The sequence below is a fragment of the Rhododendron vialii genome, chromosome 12a (assembly GCF_030253575.1).
Source record: "Rhododendron vialii isolate Sample 1 chromosome 12a, ASM3025357v1".
In the NCBI taxonomy this organism is placed as follows: Eukaryota; Viridiplantae; Streptophyta; class Magnoliopsida; order Ericales; family Ericaceae; genus Rhododendron; species Rhododendron vialii.
The window spans coordinates 9964211-9981414 of record NC_080568.1 but is presented as its reverse complement, the minus strand read 5'-3'; the positions used below and the strand labels follow the sequence as shown (position 1 = coordinate 9981414).

Here is a 17204-nt window from a genome sequence, read left to right as displayed (position 1 = left end):
AATCGTACCTTATAGAGTCTTGCCGTACAGGCGAACACTACATTTCTACGAAGCTCATTGAGATGCACTACGCCACTTTTACGGCGCGCATTACAAGGATCCCTTGTACTCATTCCATTTCATATTGAAAGTTCACCACGAAAAGTCGTGTCATTTTTCAAATCAAAAAATCAACTAATTCCGTGTATAATTTTTCGAATTTTTTTGCACCAAATTGAAGTACTACTCAAGATCTTTAATATAGTGCGAAAAAATTCAAAAAATTATACACAAAAAGTAAGTGATTTTTATTTGAAAAATAGCAAGAGAGGAAAAGTCAGACTCTCAATATGGAACGGAGGAGTACAATTTACATGGCGATGGAGATGGACAACAGAGAAAAAGAGAAAGAGAGTGCTTTGTTTTTTTCTAATACTAAATTAAATGTGAAAGAGAGCGATTTTACTTACATTTTACTGGAAAAAAACGTAAAAATAATCTGCTTTTAGCATTTGTTGTACAGAAGGTAAAATCCCAGATGTCAACAGGGAAAATGGAAAATCAATTAGGAGGAAAAAGATTGAAGGGGTAAAGAACAGTTGGTGGAGCAATTCTGGAACTTCTGGCCAAGTTTTTGTTCACTAGCCAACCAAACGACGTGCGCGTTGATTTGCACCTTTGACTCGAGAGTTCAGTTCCTCCACATCGTCGTGAAGGTGATCAAGAGCCTTATTTTGCCTGCATTAACACCAGGTTACTCAAAATATTTATGTGCTAAACAGTAATTTCATCAGTACAAGCAAACTGAAAAAGCAAAAGTAACACTGAATTCGCGATGCACATCAATCATCATCTTGTTATTAAACGAAAAAGGCTGGAAACACTTGACACAACTGGGAGATGTATTTTTGGTGTTTGAAGACAACCATTTAGCCAAACTCAAAAACTTCTTTTAAAGGTTATCAGTTGGATATTGCTTTGAAAGCCAAATTCACTTGGGTTGTGTTTGATGCTTTGAACTTTGAAGGGAAAGAAAAGGGAGAAGAAAAGATTGGGGAAAATTTACATACTGTTGACGGTCATTTTCCGATAACCTTTTAATTCAGTACACAATGGCTCCCCAAGTCCAAGATCCAAACACAGCCTTAAAGACCACAGTCCTCTACACCTGTGACAGTTTGTTTAGCCCATACCATGTGTGGAAGCAAAATGAGGGCCACTTCACTCAGATGCCTTTTAAGCAAAAAACGGAAGTATTTTCGATGTAACAAAGCTATTATGTTTCAGTTTACAACTGAAAAGTGAAAACTAATAAGAAAGTGGCAAAGATCAATCCAGAAAGGAACCATTATAATGGGATAGAGAGAATGCAACTCACTTGTTAAGTTCAGTTCCCATGCCAACGGCCATACCCTTAAGGTCACCTAAGATGTCGCTTAGATCGGACAGTGCATCGTCTTGCTTCGCCTTCTCCAACTGGTTTCAACAAACGCAAGGAAAATGAGATCAATGACTCAACGAGTGCAAATTTTGTTCCTCATAGACTTGAGAAATCAATAATCACAGACACGTATTGACGTACCTCAACTTGCTGTAAGGCGTTTGTTGGTTCAGGAGGAGGTGTCCGAGAAGCAGACCGTCCCTTGGGTGCTGGAGCTAAGCCCAACTTTTCCCGCTGCTCCTTGCTTTTCTTCTCTTTAAAATATTCATCTGGTGAACCGCATAACAATATATCAAATGCAGGAATAATCTCCAGGTCAATAGGCCATGCATCTTAATCACATTTCTTCACTTCCTCATACAAACAACATATGGTGCTATCACAGTTGCAAACAAAAGAGAAATTGGTAAAGGAATGGACCAAACTACGCATGAATTAAATATGGGTTAAGAAGGGGGTGCTGAAACCTTTAGAGATTACAGGCCCTGAAATATCTCGCGTCTTCTTTGGCTTCCAAGGCATAGAGAACATGCCCCCAAGATTTCCCAACAACTTCTCGCCCTGAAATTAATGTGCATCGAGAAATTAACGTGCATGACTATCAAAGATGCTACCTGTTGGTCAATCACTAGTTAAAGACAGAGAAATCCAGAAAACTAATGAAAGTGAAAATCTAATAGAAGGCTAACCATTGGGTTATATAGGCACTCCCTAAAGAACCCAATAAAACTTGAGGTCCAAAACTATCCTTGGGAAATAACATAACCTGTCAATGAAAACTTTTAAAGCATTCCAACTCAAAACTAACTGGTGATGACAGTAGAGGCTGCCAGTCTCACATACTAGTTTGGGATGTAGTATTTAAGTATTGTGGAACAAACTCTTATATATCTTCTCCTCATCTGCCTTTATCGAAGGTTCTTTTGTTGACTTAGTAGCTACAATGCCTAAAGAATTGTGAGTAATTCTTCCTCATTGCTTGCAAAGTGATAGATACAGAAGGAAAGAATGAAATAAGCCTATGATTGAGATTGAAAACTTGCAATTAATGTCAACATCCCAATCCAAGGAACGTTCCTAAAGATGCATATTTGATTCCAAACAAATTTGGCTGCAAGACTACAGTAGCAGCATAGAATAGATTCCTTGTGGAGCTCTCTAATTCCTGATTCTCATCTGAAATGAAAGTGGCTGAAGAGTGAACATGATTGGTATAAAACCTTGTAAGGTTTTCGTAAGAAGCTCTACTAGAAGAATGCTATAAAGTCAGTGCTACAACCTCATTTCAAGACTCTTTTTATAGTCCAGTGAAAAAAACAGAGATGCATGGAAGGATACACAGAGCATAAGAGAAAATTTTGTATTTTGGTCGTTACACGCACAACTGAAGCAAAAAAAGCTAGTATAGTCCAAAAACCAGTTACACATACACTGCAGATGTAACTTATTCGGTCTTAAGTATCCGTGAATTGATGCACTTGTGGTTCTAATGTAAGAACGATATCCCAGTGTTCATAATTGTTTGATGTCTAGACACACACTTAAAAGCAGAGTTGTGCTCTATATAAGCCTTCTTTAAATTGTACGGCAAAGATAAATGACCAAAACTGTACTCAACCACATCAAATGTTACCGAGAAAGTACCAAATGAAAAGTTTTCATTCTGTTTCAAGCAAAAATAACCTCCAAGTTTTGGGGGTATTTGGGAGCCAATTATCTTTAAGATTTTGGTTTCTGGATCTTAGATCATGAATTTTTGGATCAAAATAAGAATCTCTAAAAGTGTTTGGATGATATAGGCATAATATATTTTTGCAGAATAGTGGGGTAGAAAACAATATTGAGAATCCGAAAAGCTCCTCTCGAGGTTCTTTTTGGATTTTGCATTCTCGGGTTCATGACTGATAATGCATTTTGGCTCATTCCACAACCAGTGGCCAGCCAAACAGCTAGAATACAAAAATGCAAGATCCATACTGCAAAATACATGTCTTTTAAAAGAGAATTCCACTTTTGTTCCAGAACCATCCATGCAGCTACAACACTAATAATCTACAGAATTTCATTTTGCTGTTGTCCAGCAACATTTAAATAAAATTTTGTGAGAGAAAGTGATGTTACCTTCTGCAAATCTTTGTCCATATCAGTGGCCATCACGTGGGTGCGATGGATTTGCTCACCCTGCTGATGCAAAGTGTCCAGGGTCCTTGTGGCATCCTGTCTGATATCCTCTGCAATTTTCAGGCAATTGTTCACTGACTTAGAAGTATCCTCAGCCCTGTTCACAGCATAACTCTCTAATTCTTGCACGGACATGCCATCCAGGTCTTCTGAGTCACTATAACCTTTTTTGTGTTTGTTCCTAACTGTCTTTTTCCGACCATCATCATCGTCGTCAAAAGGGTTGGACTTGCAGTTTGGAGTAAGGAGCACGGGTTCAGAAGAAGTTCTTCTCCCAATTTTTCTCTTCGCATCCGATTCGGTATCAGAGTGAAAAGGGTTAGAACTTGAAGGGTTAGAAACCTTATTGCCCGGTGATTTCATAAACCCAAACATCTTTGAGGATAAGAAGATAATATAGACAACAAATGAAGGCAAGAACTCGGTTCAAAGGAAAGATATCAAGAGAGTACGTGATGGCAGGGTACGAAATCCAATAATTGCATCTGAGGAAATCCAAATGAAAAGGAAAAAAATCCATTAGTAACAATGTACTTTGCGTTCTTTACAGATTAACAGCCTTTGTGTTTGTGTGTGTAGAAGTAGCATCTCCAAAATAGTTTTGTCTCAAACATACAAAAATCGATCAGACACTGAAAACTAACTGCAAAAGTATCACCTTTTACGGATCTTGAAGTAGGAATTATCATGGAAGGAAAACATGTGATGCATAGGAAATAGAAGGAATTTGAACAAAACTAATTGAATCTTTGGCTCTTAGAATCCCCTCCTTAGGTTGGCAATTGTGTGCGACAAATAATTATTCATTTTTAATCTTGCATGCCATATTGAGTTGAGACAAGTTTTTACTTTAGTTGATGTTGAGAGTTAAAGTACGACGTCATTTATAGTAAACCTGTTCCAAATCTTCCTATAAGAACACTCACAAATTTGCTTAGGCCTATGGATACTTGGGGTACTGAAGATCTCCCAGTGTGATTTCATCTTTCTACATTCAAGTTGATGAGCTTTGATGGCGATTTCAAAGCTAATGGAGAGCTGGGGGGAGGGGAGGATTGTGAGGGGTATACCTAGGCTAAAGTCGGAGTTGATGATTTGAGCTAATGTTTTTCAAAGTCTGCGGTTAATTTCGATAGGCTTGAGGAGAGCTCGCGGATTCAAGGGTTCTGTGAAGCACAAGAAGCCACGAATGTAGACATGGCAAGGGAAGCTTAGGTCCTTAGCCCTCCGAATTGTGAGAAAGGGAGAGAAAAGAAAGGATTGCAGTATTCCGGTGAGATTAGGTGCGAAACAAAATGAAACCCGTGAAGATTCATCGTTTTTTCTTTACTTCTTGTCCTTTCTCACTATTTCTCATTTCTTTCGGTCATCCAAATAACTGAAATAATTATGCTATTGCTACCGTTTCTTTTCTCACCATCCAAAGAGGCTGTAAAGGTGTGGAGACGGAGTGGTTTTTACTTTAAGATCCCTTGTACCACCATTGTGCTGGTGATTGTTTCACTCCCATGATTTTTCTCCTGCATTTGAGATTTTCCACATGTATTCTTGTTCTTGGTTGCTTATGTGCTCATTGTTGACTCATTGATTAACTGCTATAGAGTAGAGTAAAATAGGGTTTGATCAGTTAATTAGACATAGCAAATCAAACCCATTATTCACTATAAGAGCAATTTTTTCAGGGAATACAAATGTAAGAAAGAAATACGGGTTCATCTCCTCTCCATACTCAATCCCTCCATACCCCTCCATGGCTCCATATTCCTACTTTGTGAGCCATCCTAGGCCCACAATCAAGATCTGGACCATCATCTCGTAGAATATGCAAAGGAAAACATGTCTGCAAAAACCAGTTTGATCAGATATTCATAGACACATGAACAAGTTGCATTTTGTCATGTAAAATGAATGGTAAATATATTCTCAACTTAAACCATAAAATTTACAGGACAATATGCAAGTTATTCACATATCTATCAATATCCGATCAAATTAAATTTCTGCATGCATATTCTTCTTTGCCTTTTTTGGGACATTAACGGTTGAGATCATGTTTACGTACTCGGTAGAAAGGACTACAAAATGGGAGTATGGAGAGGAGATGATCCAAGAAACACATGCATACAGATAAATTAATAACTCGCAAATTTATGAGTGAACAAAAAACAAGCACAAATTGTCAAAAATAATTCCCAGATGAGATGAGGCGCAATTAATAATGAAGGTGAATCAAAAAGCAAAATAGGACCAAATTTATTCGGCTCGCACCCAAATAACACCTCCAAAATAGGAGTCCTATGTGTTGCAATTGGGTATGCAATCATGTTGTCTAAGCAAATAAACAATTAGAAATGGCAAAAGGGTTTACAATAAAGACCCAGAACTCAAGGAATTAAGAGAGGGGATGAAGGATGATTACCTGAGATAAGAAAAGAAAAATGAGTATGAGCGAATTAAACTCAGAAATGGATGAGACATTCACTTGTGTCCTATGCCCAGAGAGAGAGAGAGAGAGAGAGAGAGAGAGAGAGAGAGAGGCAGATTCCAAATATGGGACTGTAAGGAGTTTTGTGGGGCGGGAAACAAGGTAGACCCGTGAAACTGAATTAACAAACTGATTTCATGATGTGGGCTTTCAAGGCCGATCATTTTGTAACAGCCTTCTGCTTTGTTTCAAACTTGAGGAAAAGAAAACAAACGAAGAGGACAGAAAATACAGTAGAAAATAGGACGACAGAAAATAAAACAAAAAAACAAAATTAGAATGGTGCACAATATAAATTTTCTGTTATTTTCCTCCTATTTTCCTTTCTCTTCTTTTCTCCCATTTTCTTCAAGTTCTAAATAAGAGCATTCATTTCTACTTAATGGTTGGCCTCCAACATGGGTATTTATTTTCTTCCTTCAAATTGAAAAATCACTTTTCGTTCTTCATATTGAATTCTCCAAAAAATGGAGTGCATTCTTCATTTTATTTTATTTCTGCACTTTTAAATGTTATACTAACCCCTAGTATTTTAATTCATTTTCATCCAATTAACATATTTGAAAAGATATTAGTTAGACCTTTTTAAACAAGACAACTCATCAATATATTTTGGTGCTATTTGAAAATCTAGAAGTAGGGAGAGAGAAATCAATCTCTGCTTCACCATTCTCATCACTTTCTCATTCAAATTGAATCCGGAGTTTTGTTTGTCACAACCAAATGTACAGAAAACACGTCAATGTTTCGCTTCGTTTGAGCAAAAGCCTATCTGTGAAGAATGTCGCTAGTGACCAGAGGCGAACCCTAAAAGATTCAGCAGCCAACGAAGGTATTGCCAAACATGAACTTATGATATCAAAGAGAACCACCTCAGAAAATTTTAGGGTAACCAATGATAAATTTCACAGCAATGTTAATGCATAGTCAAGCGCAAATCAGACACAGAAAGACATTTCAAAAATTCATTGAAGCATTTTTAAAATTCATTGAGTTCTGAATTTATTGAACTAAACAATCAAAGAACAGCCTTAAAATGCGCATACTGAATTACCTTCTAGAATTCGCATAAACGAATACATAGTCTACGAAGATAACTTAAAAGCATTAAGCTAATGTTTTGCCTAGATGTTCTAATAAACTAACCGATTTCCATTTACTATCCATTTACTAATTCTAACGGTGACTGCTCAGAAGCCATTCCAGCATATAGATTCACGTTCTCTATGCGATGGCAGGCATGTCCTTAAGCCACTGATCCAATGGCTTACCGATGGAGTAAACAATGAAACCAATTTCCCTAAGCTTCTTCGCGTCGACAACGTTCCTACCATCAAACAAAAACGCAGGTTTCTGCATATTATCATAAATCCTCTGGTAATCCAGCGATCTGAACTCATCCCACTCAGTCAAAATACAAACAGCATGAGCATCTTTGGTCGCATTATATGCATCCCAAACAACACTGAGCGACTTGATTGCGGTAGGACTGACAGGCTGAAGATGAGACGGGTGATCCCAATCAAACTTGTTCATTGCAAGATCCCTTTGAATCTGGTCTTCAGTAACTTGTGGGTCGTATATGCTCAGCATGGCTTTATCCCCCAAAAGCCCTTTACACACATCAATGGCTGGGGTCTCCCTCGTATCACCAGTATCCTTCTTGAATGCAAATCCCAGAATGGCTACTTTCTTGCCTGAGACAGTGTTGAACATAGAGGCAACAACCCTGTTCACAAAACGGGTCTTTTGGTAGTCGTTTACTTTAATGACCTGTTTCCAGTAGTTTGCAACCTCAGGAAGGCCATTGCACTCGCAAATATAGACCAAGTTCAGTATATCCTTCTGGAAACAAGAACCACCAAAACCAACACTAGCATTTAGAAACTTTGGCCCGATTCTCGTGTCTTTTCCTACCGCATGCGCCACTTCGGAGACATCAGCACCTGTTGCCTCACAGAGAGCTGACATGGCGTTTACCGATGAAATCCTCTGTGCCAAGAAAGCATTAGCGGCGAGCTTGGACAGCTCAGCAGACCAGAGATTAGTGCAAATAATCCTTTCTTCGGGAACCCAATTTGCATATACATCTTTCAATGCTTTGACTGCCTTCTCACCTCCTGGGGTCTCCCTACCTCCGATGAGCACACGATCGGGATTGAAGAGGTCAACTATTGCAGTTCCTTCTGCAAGGAATTCTGGGTTGGACAGAATTTGAAAGTTGATCCCCTTGCTGTTGTGGGTCAGTATCTTTTCTATTGCCTCGGCAGTTTTAACAGGGACTGTTGATTTCTCGACGACGATTTTGTCAGATTTTGACACTTCTGCAATCATACGGGCAGCACTCTCCCAATATGTAAGATCGGCAGCTTTTCCGGCTCCAAGGCCTTGGGTTTTGGTTGGAGTGTTAACTGAAACAAACACAATGTCTGCTTCTGAAACATGTTTTTCAACTTCAGTACTAAAAAAGAGGTTCTTCCCTCTGCATTCCTTCACCACTTCATCGAGGCCTGGCTCATAAATGGGGAGGTGGTCACTGTTCCAAGCAGTGATTCTTGGTACAGAAATGTCAACAACTACCACTTCAATTGACGGGCACTTTAGTGCTATCACAGCCATGGTGGGCCCCCCAACATAACCAGCTCCAATGCAACAAATCTTCACCATTTTTATTTAGTCTGAAATGCTCCAAAGCATAAAACAAGGTGAACATAATTAGAAGAACTCCATTTAAAGGTACATACATGTGTATCTTTCAATAAGCAAAAGATAGATCTCAACATATGTGGTTTTCTTTGCCAATTATAAATTTGGTCGGAAAGTATAAAATTCAAAGGGTTAATTCAGTGATAAATAATTGTGAAATCAATTTGCAACTAAATTTGTGCGAGAAACATTTTTTTGTAGAGACGCGTGATTCCCATGCATGTCAAATACAATCACTGGGAAACATGGTTACTAACTATTCTAGGTAGGTTTCCAGCAAGTGCCAGAGATGTATTCGTACTATGTCATAGTACTAAACTCAAACTATTTAGAATGAATGTCATTATGTTAATACTTAATCGCCGATCAACTTGCTGCATTAAGGAACAGGTTAATCGGTTAATCAAAATTCTTCTAATCAACACATCTTTCCTCTCAATAGATTCCATTAGTAGATGCCAACTTTTGTGAAGTAGTAGAAATTATGAAATACCCCTTTTCACCCCAGATGGATTGAACAAAATTGTACACTAATGGACCCCACCTAAGGATGTGGCTTCTGAATACTGCCAATAGGAGTAAAAATGCATTTAATGTAACCAAAAACCCCAAGTAATTGGTAAGAAGGTTGAGATGAGACGAGTTTTAAGATTTTAACCCTATCCAACAAGTTGTCCATATATACAAATAATCAGAAACACCCATTCCTCACAATCAGAATGAAAACTCACTTTCAAATACGTAAAGAACAATTTTATATTAAATGAGACCACCACTGCATTGCTGACACATGTTTTGAAAATATAAGAAGTTCCAAAAATGCTCAAGCTTGCCGTGTCTGCCAGATATGCCAATCTCAACAATCTTTAACCGAGCTAATCAAGAGTAGATCTCGAGCATCTAGAAATTTTTAGATATCACAAACCAAACGAGCCGCATAGCTTTAAAAAATGTTTAACCTTGGGCCGTTTACGTAACAAACAGACCATGAATGAGCTATTACTGAGTGAACACGAACTCTAGTAGTTTGGCTCGTTTATTGGCCCTAAATCCTAATACTCAGCATCAGCAAAAAGTTTGAAGGTACTGCCGTATTCATCAGATAAGAAGGGAAATCCAAATCGAGTATCCAGGAATGATGATCACACCAACGGAGACAGATCAGATGCATAAGGAAATCAGATGTACAACAGCAATGTGGTAGTATAGAACACAATCCATATTCCCTGATCTTCCAACTATCCGGTTTGCACATATGACAATAAAAAAAACAAATGAATTACTAGGTTAACAAAGCAGAGACTGCTTGATTAAACAAGCCCTTCAACTAGTGATTCCAAATGATCCTTCCATTTTCAGAACCCCAAATAAAACATCTAAGAATTTTTTTTTTGGAATCGACTGTTATTAGTAATGCCCTCTCACATCTGGTCTAGTGGGTCCCACATACGTGTTAGCCTGTTAGGGGAGCATTCCAATGTACAAATAACCGTTGTATCTAAATATTTCCACAAATCAGATCTAATCCGAAACATCAAGAAATCTGTCCCTTCAAAAACATCAAGCCCATCAATAAGACCACCAAATACAAAATGACAAATGTATAAGCCACCCGAGGGTACCAAATCTACGAACCATCAAGTACCCACAAAAATAAACCCAACAGAGAAATATACACACATATACACGTTTAAAACAGAAACCAGGCATTACCTTTCCTTATGATCGTGGGTTTCCAACAGGGCAAAGATGGGATCAAGCACTGCAATGGGATGTGAGAGAGGAAGTAAGAGAGAGAATGGATCTGAGAAATCCTTACAATGAGAGTTGTGCGGATCTAGGAGGAGAGTGAAAGAGGGTCTAACCTCTACAGCCGAAGAATGGGGAGATCCACAAGGATGTATGAAAGAGAGAAGCGATCATCCTTGCAAGTTAAACAAGTCACGTTGAAGACGTTTCCTTTCTCTTGGATGAGACCATAACCGTGCAATCTTTACCCCTAATCACATAATTCGTGTGTGCGCGTGTATGTCTGCAAGAGCGTGAACACGAATTTCGAACTACATTTCTACTACGTATTTAAATCAAATCAAGAATCATTTTGCACAAGATTGTGTGGGCACTTAGAAGTCATGTAAAAACGATCCGAACCGTTCAAAAATTATAAAATAATTTTTTAATTGATCTTAAAAAAAATAAAATAAAATAAATGATCTGATCCAAACCGTTCAAGATTATTTTAGAATTTAGGGTCTTGAATTCTGAATGGAAAATGGAACAAATTAGATCAATTACTTAAAAAAATCCAATTGTGCTAAATTTTTCAAGATTAATTAAAAAAATATTTTATAATTTTTGAACGGTTCGAATCATTTGTGCGGGACTTCTAAATGGGTCCCACACAATCATGTACAAAATGGTTCTTGATTTGGTTTTGGGTTGCAAATGCAGCAGATTATTTTGAATGGTAGAAAGAAACAAGTTTAGAGCGCCTCCGGTCTTTCTTGGAGGGCGGAAATCAAATTTCTTTATTTATTAGTAAAATTTATGAGAGTGCGGATCAGGGGGTTTTCAGCTTATTTTTTGTCTTTATTTAAAAAAAATTGCATTTGTTAGTTTTTGGTTGATTTTTTAAGAATTATTGCTTTATCATGACGAGAAAAATCTAAAAAATAAAAAATCAAGATAGAAATTCAATTTTTTTAATAAAGACGAAAAAATTGGCTTATTGGCTTATTTTCATTTTTATTAAAAAAAATTAGACTTTGATAGTAATTTTTTTACTTTTAAATTCCTTTCGTCATGACAAAGCAATAACTTCAAAAAATTAATGAAAAATTAACAAATTCAAAAAAAAATTTAAATAAGGACAAAAATAAGTCACCTTGACTTATTTAGCCTAAGGAGGCCCAAGGAATGAAAGCTAGAGCTCTAGATATTTTGTAATTTTTGAAGATGATATAATTTTGAAAATTTATGTGACTAAAATCTACCTTCACAGAGACTTTTTCCACACATACTATGCACAGATTCATGTGTGAGTCCCACTCTAGATTCAATACAAACGATTCGAGCCGTTCATTAAATATAAAATATTTTTTCAAGGGTCCTTGTAAAAAATCAGCTCATTCCGATACCTACAGGTGCTAAATTCAATCATCTAATTTTTCATTATCCTGAAATTAGAATGTAAAGTTAGATGATTAAATCTAGCACCTATAAGTATCGGATTGAGTTTATTTTTTGCGGGAGCTATTGAAAAAATGTTTTACATTTAATGAACAGCTCGGATTGTTTGTGTAAGACCCGTAGTGGGCTCCACAACAAATCTATTCACAAAATCTGTACATTTTTGTTATGTGTGTAGCATTATTGCAAATCTAATAACCTCTGTTCAAAAATAATAATTTTTCAAAAAAAAATCTAACTAACCATAAATTGTTTTTGCTACTCACACTATCCCAAACAACCCAAAACACGTTTCCTTCTCTTGGATAGAGTTTTTTTTTTTTTCGACAACCATTTTATTTTCGAGACTTAATCGCTCATTATAAGTTCGTTTGAGATAAGTTCATTACGAAAACAAATCAAGCTTGAATATTTTGTTTGGAGCTTGTTAAACTTTCATACCAAATTTGAACAAACTACTACTTACTCTTTTAATTCTCAATATTTAAAAAAAAATAAAATTAACCTACTTAAGATTGGTGTAGACACCCCAATTTGGAAATCCCAGACACCTTTTTAAGTCCCCAATGATGATAAACAAAGAATGATTTAAACCTTTGGATTGATATAAACATTTTGGAGCGCTACCTTTCGAAAACCATAGACAAGTGGCCAATAAGCTTTCCAATGATGAAAACGTGCCTTGAAAAACTTTAAACAAAGCTCTTTGTACTCAAAGGAGTGAGGAAACACCTTAGAACTTGGTATGACAGTGCCAAGTAACACTTAGAATGAGTGAGTACGTGTTTTGGCCATCGTGGCACTATCGGTCTTCGGTTTAGTTTGATTTCAGCCCATTTTTCATAAGTCAAACTTCCTTATTTTTATGTTTGGAGTCCACCATATTCTAGTACATTCAAAACCCTCTTTATCGATATATAATAAGCCTTAATCCGATTTGAAATGAGGGAGATACAAGGATTTTGCCTAAACGACTTCTTTTCCGACCACCTGAGGGTAAAATCGTCATATCTTCTGATGTACAAAATTATTTTTATCCAAACCACTTGGGTTAGAAAGTAGACTTAACGAGCTTTCCAACGGTTCAAAGAACACCCAAAACCGAGTTCGGGAGTGTCCGGGGCGGCCATTCGAAGTTCAGTCTTTTGAGCAGTCATACCGTACGGTGGTCAATTGTGCCGTACAGTGGACATATTTCTACCAGACGGTAGAGTTTTTAACCTCCTTAACTTAAGTCGGTTGGATATTTAGTGTCGTACAGTGCCGTACGATGGACTAACTTTTGGTCAGAAATGTCAGGAAGGCGGTAATCAGTTGAAGACCGAAATGCTTGGCTTGCAAGCCAAGTTTGCTTGATTTCCAAGCCATTTTTACCCTATAAATACCTCCCCCTATCATTAGACAAGATACACAATTTTTTTGGAAGAAAAAGAAAGAGTGAGATATACAACATTTTTGAAGAGAGAGAGAGAGAGAGAGAGAGAGAGAGAGAGAGAACATTTTTCTTTGGAGAAGAAGAGAGAAATTCAGTTTTATCAATCAAAAACAGTTCCCAAATGCTTAGAAAAATCCATACTTGTTTTCATACTTCTTTCAAACACCAAAAGCATCATCCTCTTTCAAAAGCCAAGTCCAAAAATCATTCTTTGAAGGCAACCCACGGTTTAGGTCTCGCACCTTGTCATCACAGCGTACTAAAGTCCACAAATTTGTTCAAGCTCGTGTCAAAAGACTTTGCAATTGTCACAGTTTTCCAAAGAAAGGTTTTGCTTCAAGAGGTATAAATCTTTTGTCCACTACTTGTCTCTGTAATCTGAAGAAAAATCACTAGGTACAGACTGGTTCCTCATACCAGTTTTGAACCTATGATTTAAGCAATCGCAAGAAAATAAAGTCGACACCCCATATATCTCTACCACACACATAATACTGCCGTACGGCAGAAACTCTTAAGGGGGGACAGGTTCTGTTTTCCATCTCATCCTTTCTCCTTTTCATGATTACTAATATGCAATGAAGTACTATTTTATGCTTTAATAGTAACATATGCCGTGCTAAGTTGTTTTTGATTAACAAAGCATTTTAGTTTTATATTCCCTTTTGAAATAAGCATTAGTTATTTCATGTATAAACCATGCATGCATTCTGTAATTATCACATGCCAGATAATCTTGTTTAACCTTGTTTTCAAACTGCGGACCATGAGAACCAGTGCCGTAGGGTGGTGTTTGCGGTGGAAAATATTCTTTATTTACTTCTTTCGTTAAGTGTTTAATCAAAGCATGCTTACCAATATTTGTTTTCTGATATAACCTGTCCACATGCTAAAGCTGTCCTTTGTGCAATATTGACCACCAAATCCAGTGCCGTACGACACACCCTTCTACCGTACGGTATTGTTCTCGTGGAACAGAATGCTAATCCTGGTTATTTTTTGAATTAATTGTTTACATTCCAAGCATGCATGTTCATGCTCATATTTGCTGCAATTGAATTGTTTACATGCTATAAACTGTTTATATGGCATTAAAAGTTAAGCAATAAAATGATTTTTCAAATCCCACAAGTATTAGTAAAGACCGATTTTATCGGGCGAGGGGGGTGCTTTTCCAAACAAAACCTTTCCCTCTCGTAACCTGGCTCCTGAACCCAAAACTCTCTGTTTTCAATAGACCAAAACCTTTTTAAAAGGGCAAAAGAGTCACATTTTTCAAATAAACGGTTTCTCGGGGTTAATCTTTTTCGAAACCCAGGTGGCAACTCTCAAACGAACCAACCATTTCTCCTTTTTGTAACACTAAAAATACAAAAAGAGAGATGGGGAATTTTTCTGGGCATATAGCCCACAATTGGATTGATTAAACCAATGTTCGAAGCTGAATATGTGACTTTCACACTCCCACATTATGTTGATTTTGGTTTTGATTTTAGGTAATGAGTGGCGAGAGATAGTGAGAGAAATAATTGAGAAAAATTTTATTGGAGACCGTTGAGAAAAGTCCAAAACCAAAATCCCCAACCGAAGAAGCTCGCTCTCTCTCTCTCTCTCAATTGGGAAATCTTCAAGGTGTAAAATATTTGGAGATTTAGTGATAGGTCCACTATAGACATTTCACAAGCTCATAAGTCCATCTAATAGTTTTGTAAAGCCACAAGTCCACACATCCTAAATCCTAGGGTACCCAATGAAAGTGCTTAAAACCCAAAATGAAAATGGCTAAACCACTAAAATCCCATAATAGGAAAATACACCCTAAAACCCTATAAAAGTGCCTAAACCCTAGGGTATCCCATGATAGGTAATCTACCCTACCCTAGGGTTCCCTACCTATAATAAAAAAAAATGCACCATAAAATCTTATGAAAGTGTCTAAACCCTAGGGTACCCTAAAATGGTTTGAAACCTTACAAAATTAATATGTGGACTTGTGGGCTTAGGAAATTTACATGGACCTAAAACTAATTTTCTATAAAATGGATTATTAAATAAATTACGGTTTTAATGCACTCTCACTTTCTTTTTCTATTTTTTTTAACGGCGCTCTTTTTCTTTTTTTCTTTTTTTTTCTTTTTCTATATCGATCACATCTTTGGACGCACGGCTTGCACAATTCCATTTTAAAAGTTCGAATGCTTGTGCAATTTGCAAGATTGTATTTTAAATAATAACACTAAGGCCCACCACATGTAATTTGATAACCTCTATAGAGCTAATGACTTCATCGATTGTAAAAAAAATTAGTGATAAATTTTACTCTCCGTTCCATAACTTCAAATAAGTACTTATTTTTTAAGAAGATAATTTTAAGCTCAAAAATAATGTGTTTAATGCAAATAATTTTTCTACTAATATGGATCTTGTTTGATAGATCTCATCAAAATCTTTTATACGGTGCAAAAAAAATCAAAAAATTAATTTTTATTTACATTATTTTTGAGTTTGAAAATGTGAAATAAGCTGATTATTTTTTAAAAATGTTTCTAGAATGGGGATTGACAATAATGATAGACGACATTAACGATTGATGAGATTGACACAACTCAATGCACAAATACGATGGTGACAAGTTTTTTTATTATTTATTTTTAACACTTACTCCTATTTGTTTGTTTTTCACAACCATTTGACCAATTTCCTTGGGGTTTACAATGGTGACAAGTTGACAGAATTGCAAAGTGCAAATAAGCAAAAATTGTTACTATTTTAAAGTATATGAGAGACGATTTGGCAAAATGAAATTAACAAATCAAATGGAGTCAATAAAAGACGGTAATTAAGAATAATACATGTAGATGTGAAGGTCTTATCTATTAACGACATTGTGGACGTATATAAATCATATAAGGATAATTAATGACAATCAAAGGTGATGAAAACATAGAAAAAAACTAAATCTTCATCTCCATTGCTTGCTTGTTGATAATAGGCGATGTTAGAGACAGGGGCAAAGGCAATAAGATATGAGTGGGTTTTTTTTGGTCAACGAAAGAAGCATATCCATTCATAAAAGTCATACAGCATCTACAGATTATCACTGGAATACAAATCAAGTCATATGGCAGTAACATATTCTCACCCGAATATAGAGATACAGAGACATAGCCAAACCTTAAAGCTAATGATATACAGGAAAAGCAAAAAGACAAAACTGATGTCTAACGCCTAAGTAAGAGCCATCCCTCATCTCACACCGCTATTAACAAGGATCGGCATAAGTGCAGCTATAGTGCCTAGACACTAGATGTCTCAGAATGGCGGAGCTCCATATCAAAAACAACATCAAAAACATATGGAAATCAACAACCTACCGGATTAAATTCGGACAGAAATCGGACTAAATTCCTTTCATTTCTCAACAGGACATTTTATATTTATCACTCAATTTTTGCTATTCGGATCCAACTTAAATATCTGTGATTTGCCCTATCTTATTAATTATCCTAATCTATCAAAGTTATCTTTGTTGTTTTCATTGTTTTTTTTGTTTTTTTTAATATGGGTTGGTTTCCAAAAGGACACAAAAACTATTAAGGGAGAAGAGAGAGGAACTGATTTTATAATTTAGGATACAAATAAAAACTCCCAACATTTTTTAAAATACTTGTTGAGAGTGTGTTATGTGACTGTGGTGGGCCGAATCGAATTGGGCCTGTGGTTGGCCCACAAAAGGGAAGCGGGCAGAGCCAGAGTTTAGACTCTCCTGGCTGGACGCGTATACGTTG

At 36.6% G+C, this 17204-nt stretch overlaps 2 protein-coding genes across 7 annotated transcripts; both read right to left on the bottom strand.

Annotated features, from left to right (window-relative positions):
- Positions 1-387: 387 nt before the first annotated feature.
- Positions 388-6368, bottom strand: LOC131310573 (putative SNAP25 homologous protein SNAP30). Of its 4 annotated transcripts, none has more exons than XM_058337663.1 (7): positions 6021-6368; positions 5019-5196; positions 3542-4086; positions 1888-1981; positions 1562-1689; positions 1358-1455; positions 414-717 (listed from the first exon to the last, which is right to left on the bottom strand). In XM_058337663.1, exons 3-7 carry the CDS (start codon positions 3974-3976, stop codon positions 621-623), a joined length of 852 nt encoding a protein of 283 aa, XP_058193646.1. In that variant the 5' UTR covers positions 3977-4086; positions 5019-5196; positions 6021-6368; the 3' UTR covers positions 414-620. The 4 variants fall into 4 exon arrangements, with proteins under 4 accessions (XP_058193644.1, XP_058193646.1, XP_058193645.1 ...); XM_058337662.1 differs by having other exon boundaries at positions 5019-5193; XM_058337664.1 differs by lacking the exon at positions 6021-6368 and adding an exon at positions 5870-5888 and having other exon boundaries at positions 5019-5193.
- A 694-nt stretch (positions 6369-7062) lies between these two features.
- Positions 7063-10873, bottom strand: LOC131310572 (UDP-glucose 6-dehydrogenase 5-like). 3 transcript variants are annotated; one of them, XM_058337658.1, is made up of 3 exons: positions 10658-10873; positions 10506-10554; positions 7063-8764 (listed from the first exon to the last, which is right to left on the bottom strand). In XM_058337658.1, exon 3 carries the CDS (start codon positions 8751-8753, stop codon positions 7311-7313), a length of 1443 nt encoding a protein of 480 aa, XP_058193641.1. In that variant the 5' UTR covers positions 8754-8764; positions 10506-10554; positions 10658-10873; the 3' UTR covers positions 7063-7310. The 3 variants fall into 3 exon arrangements, with proteins under 3 accessions (XP_058193641.1, XP_058193640.1, XP_058193643.1); XM_058337657.1 differs by having other exon boundaries at positions 10506-10873; XM_058337660.1 differs by lacking the exons at positions 10506-10554; positions 10658-10873 and adding an exon at positions 9752-10499.
- Positions 10874-17204: the final 6331 nt, after the last annotated feature.

Bases quoted from the DNA above. Each gene is read 5' to 3' on its own strand.
- LOC131310572 (XM_058337657.1), bottom strand. From the start codon at position 8,753: ATGGTGAAGATTTGTTGCATTGGAGCTGGTTATGTTGGGGGGCCCACC.
- LOC131310573 (XM_058337661.1), bottom strand. From the start codon at position 3,976: ATGTTTGGGTTTATGAAATCACCGGGCAATAAGGTTTCTAACCCTTCA. The intron at 1,690-1,887 runs GTTTCAGCACCC...GCGGTTCACCAG, and splicing joins AGGGCCTGTAATCTCTAAAG to ATGAATATTTTAAAGAGAAG. The intron at 1,456-1,561 runs GTACGTCAATAC...TGTTGAAACCAG, and splicing joins ACGCCTTACAGCAAGTTGAG to TTGGAGAAGGCGAAGCAAGA.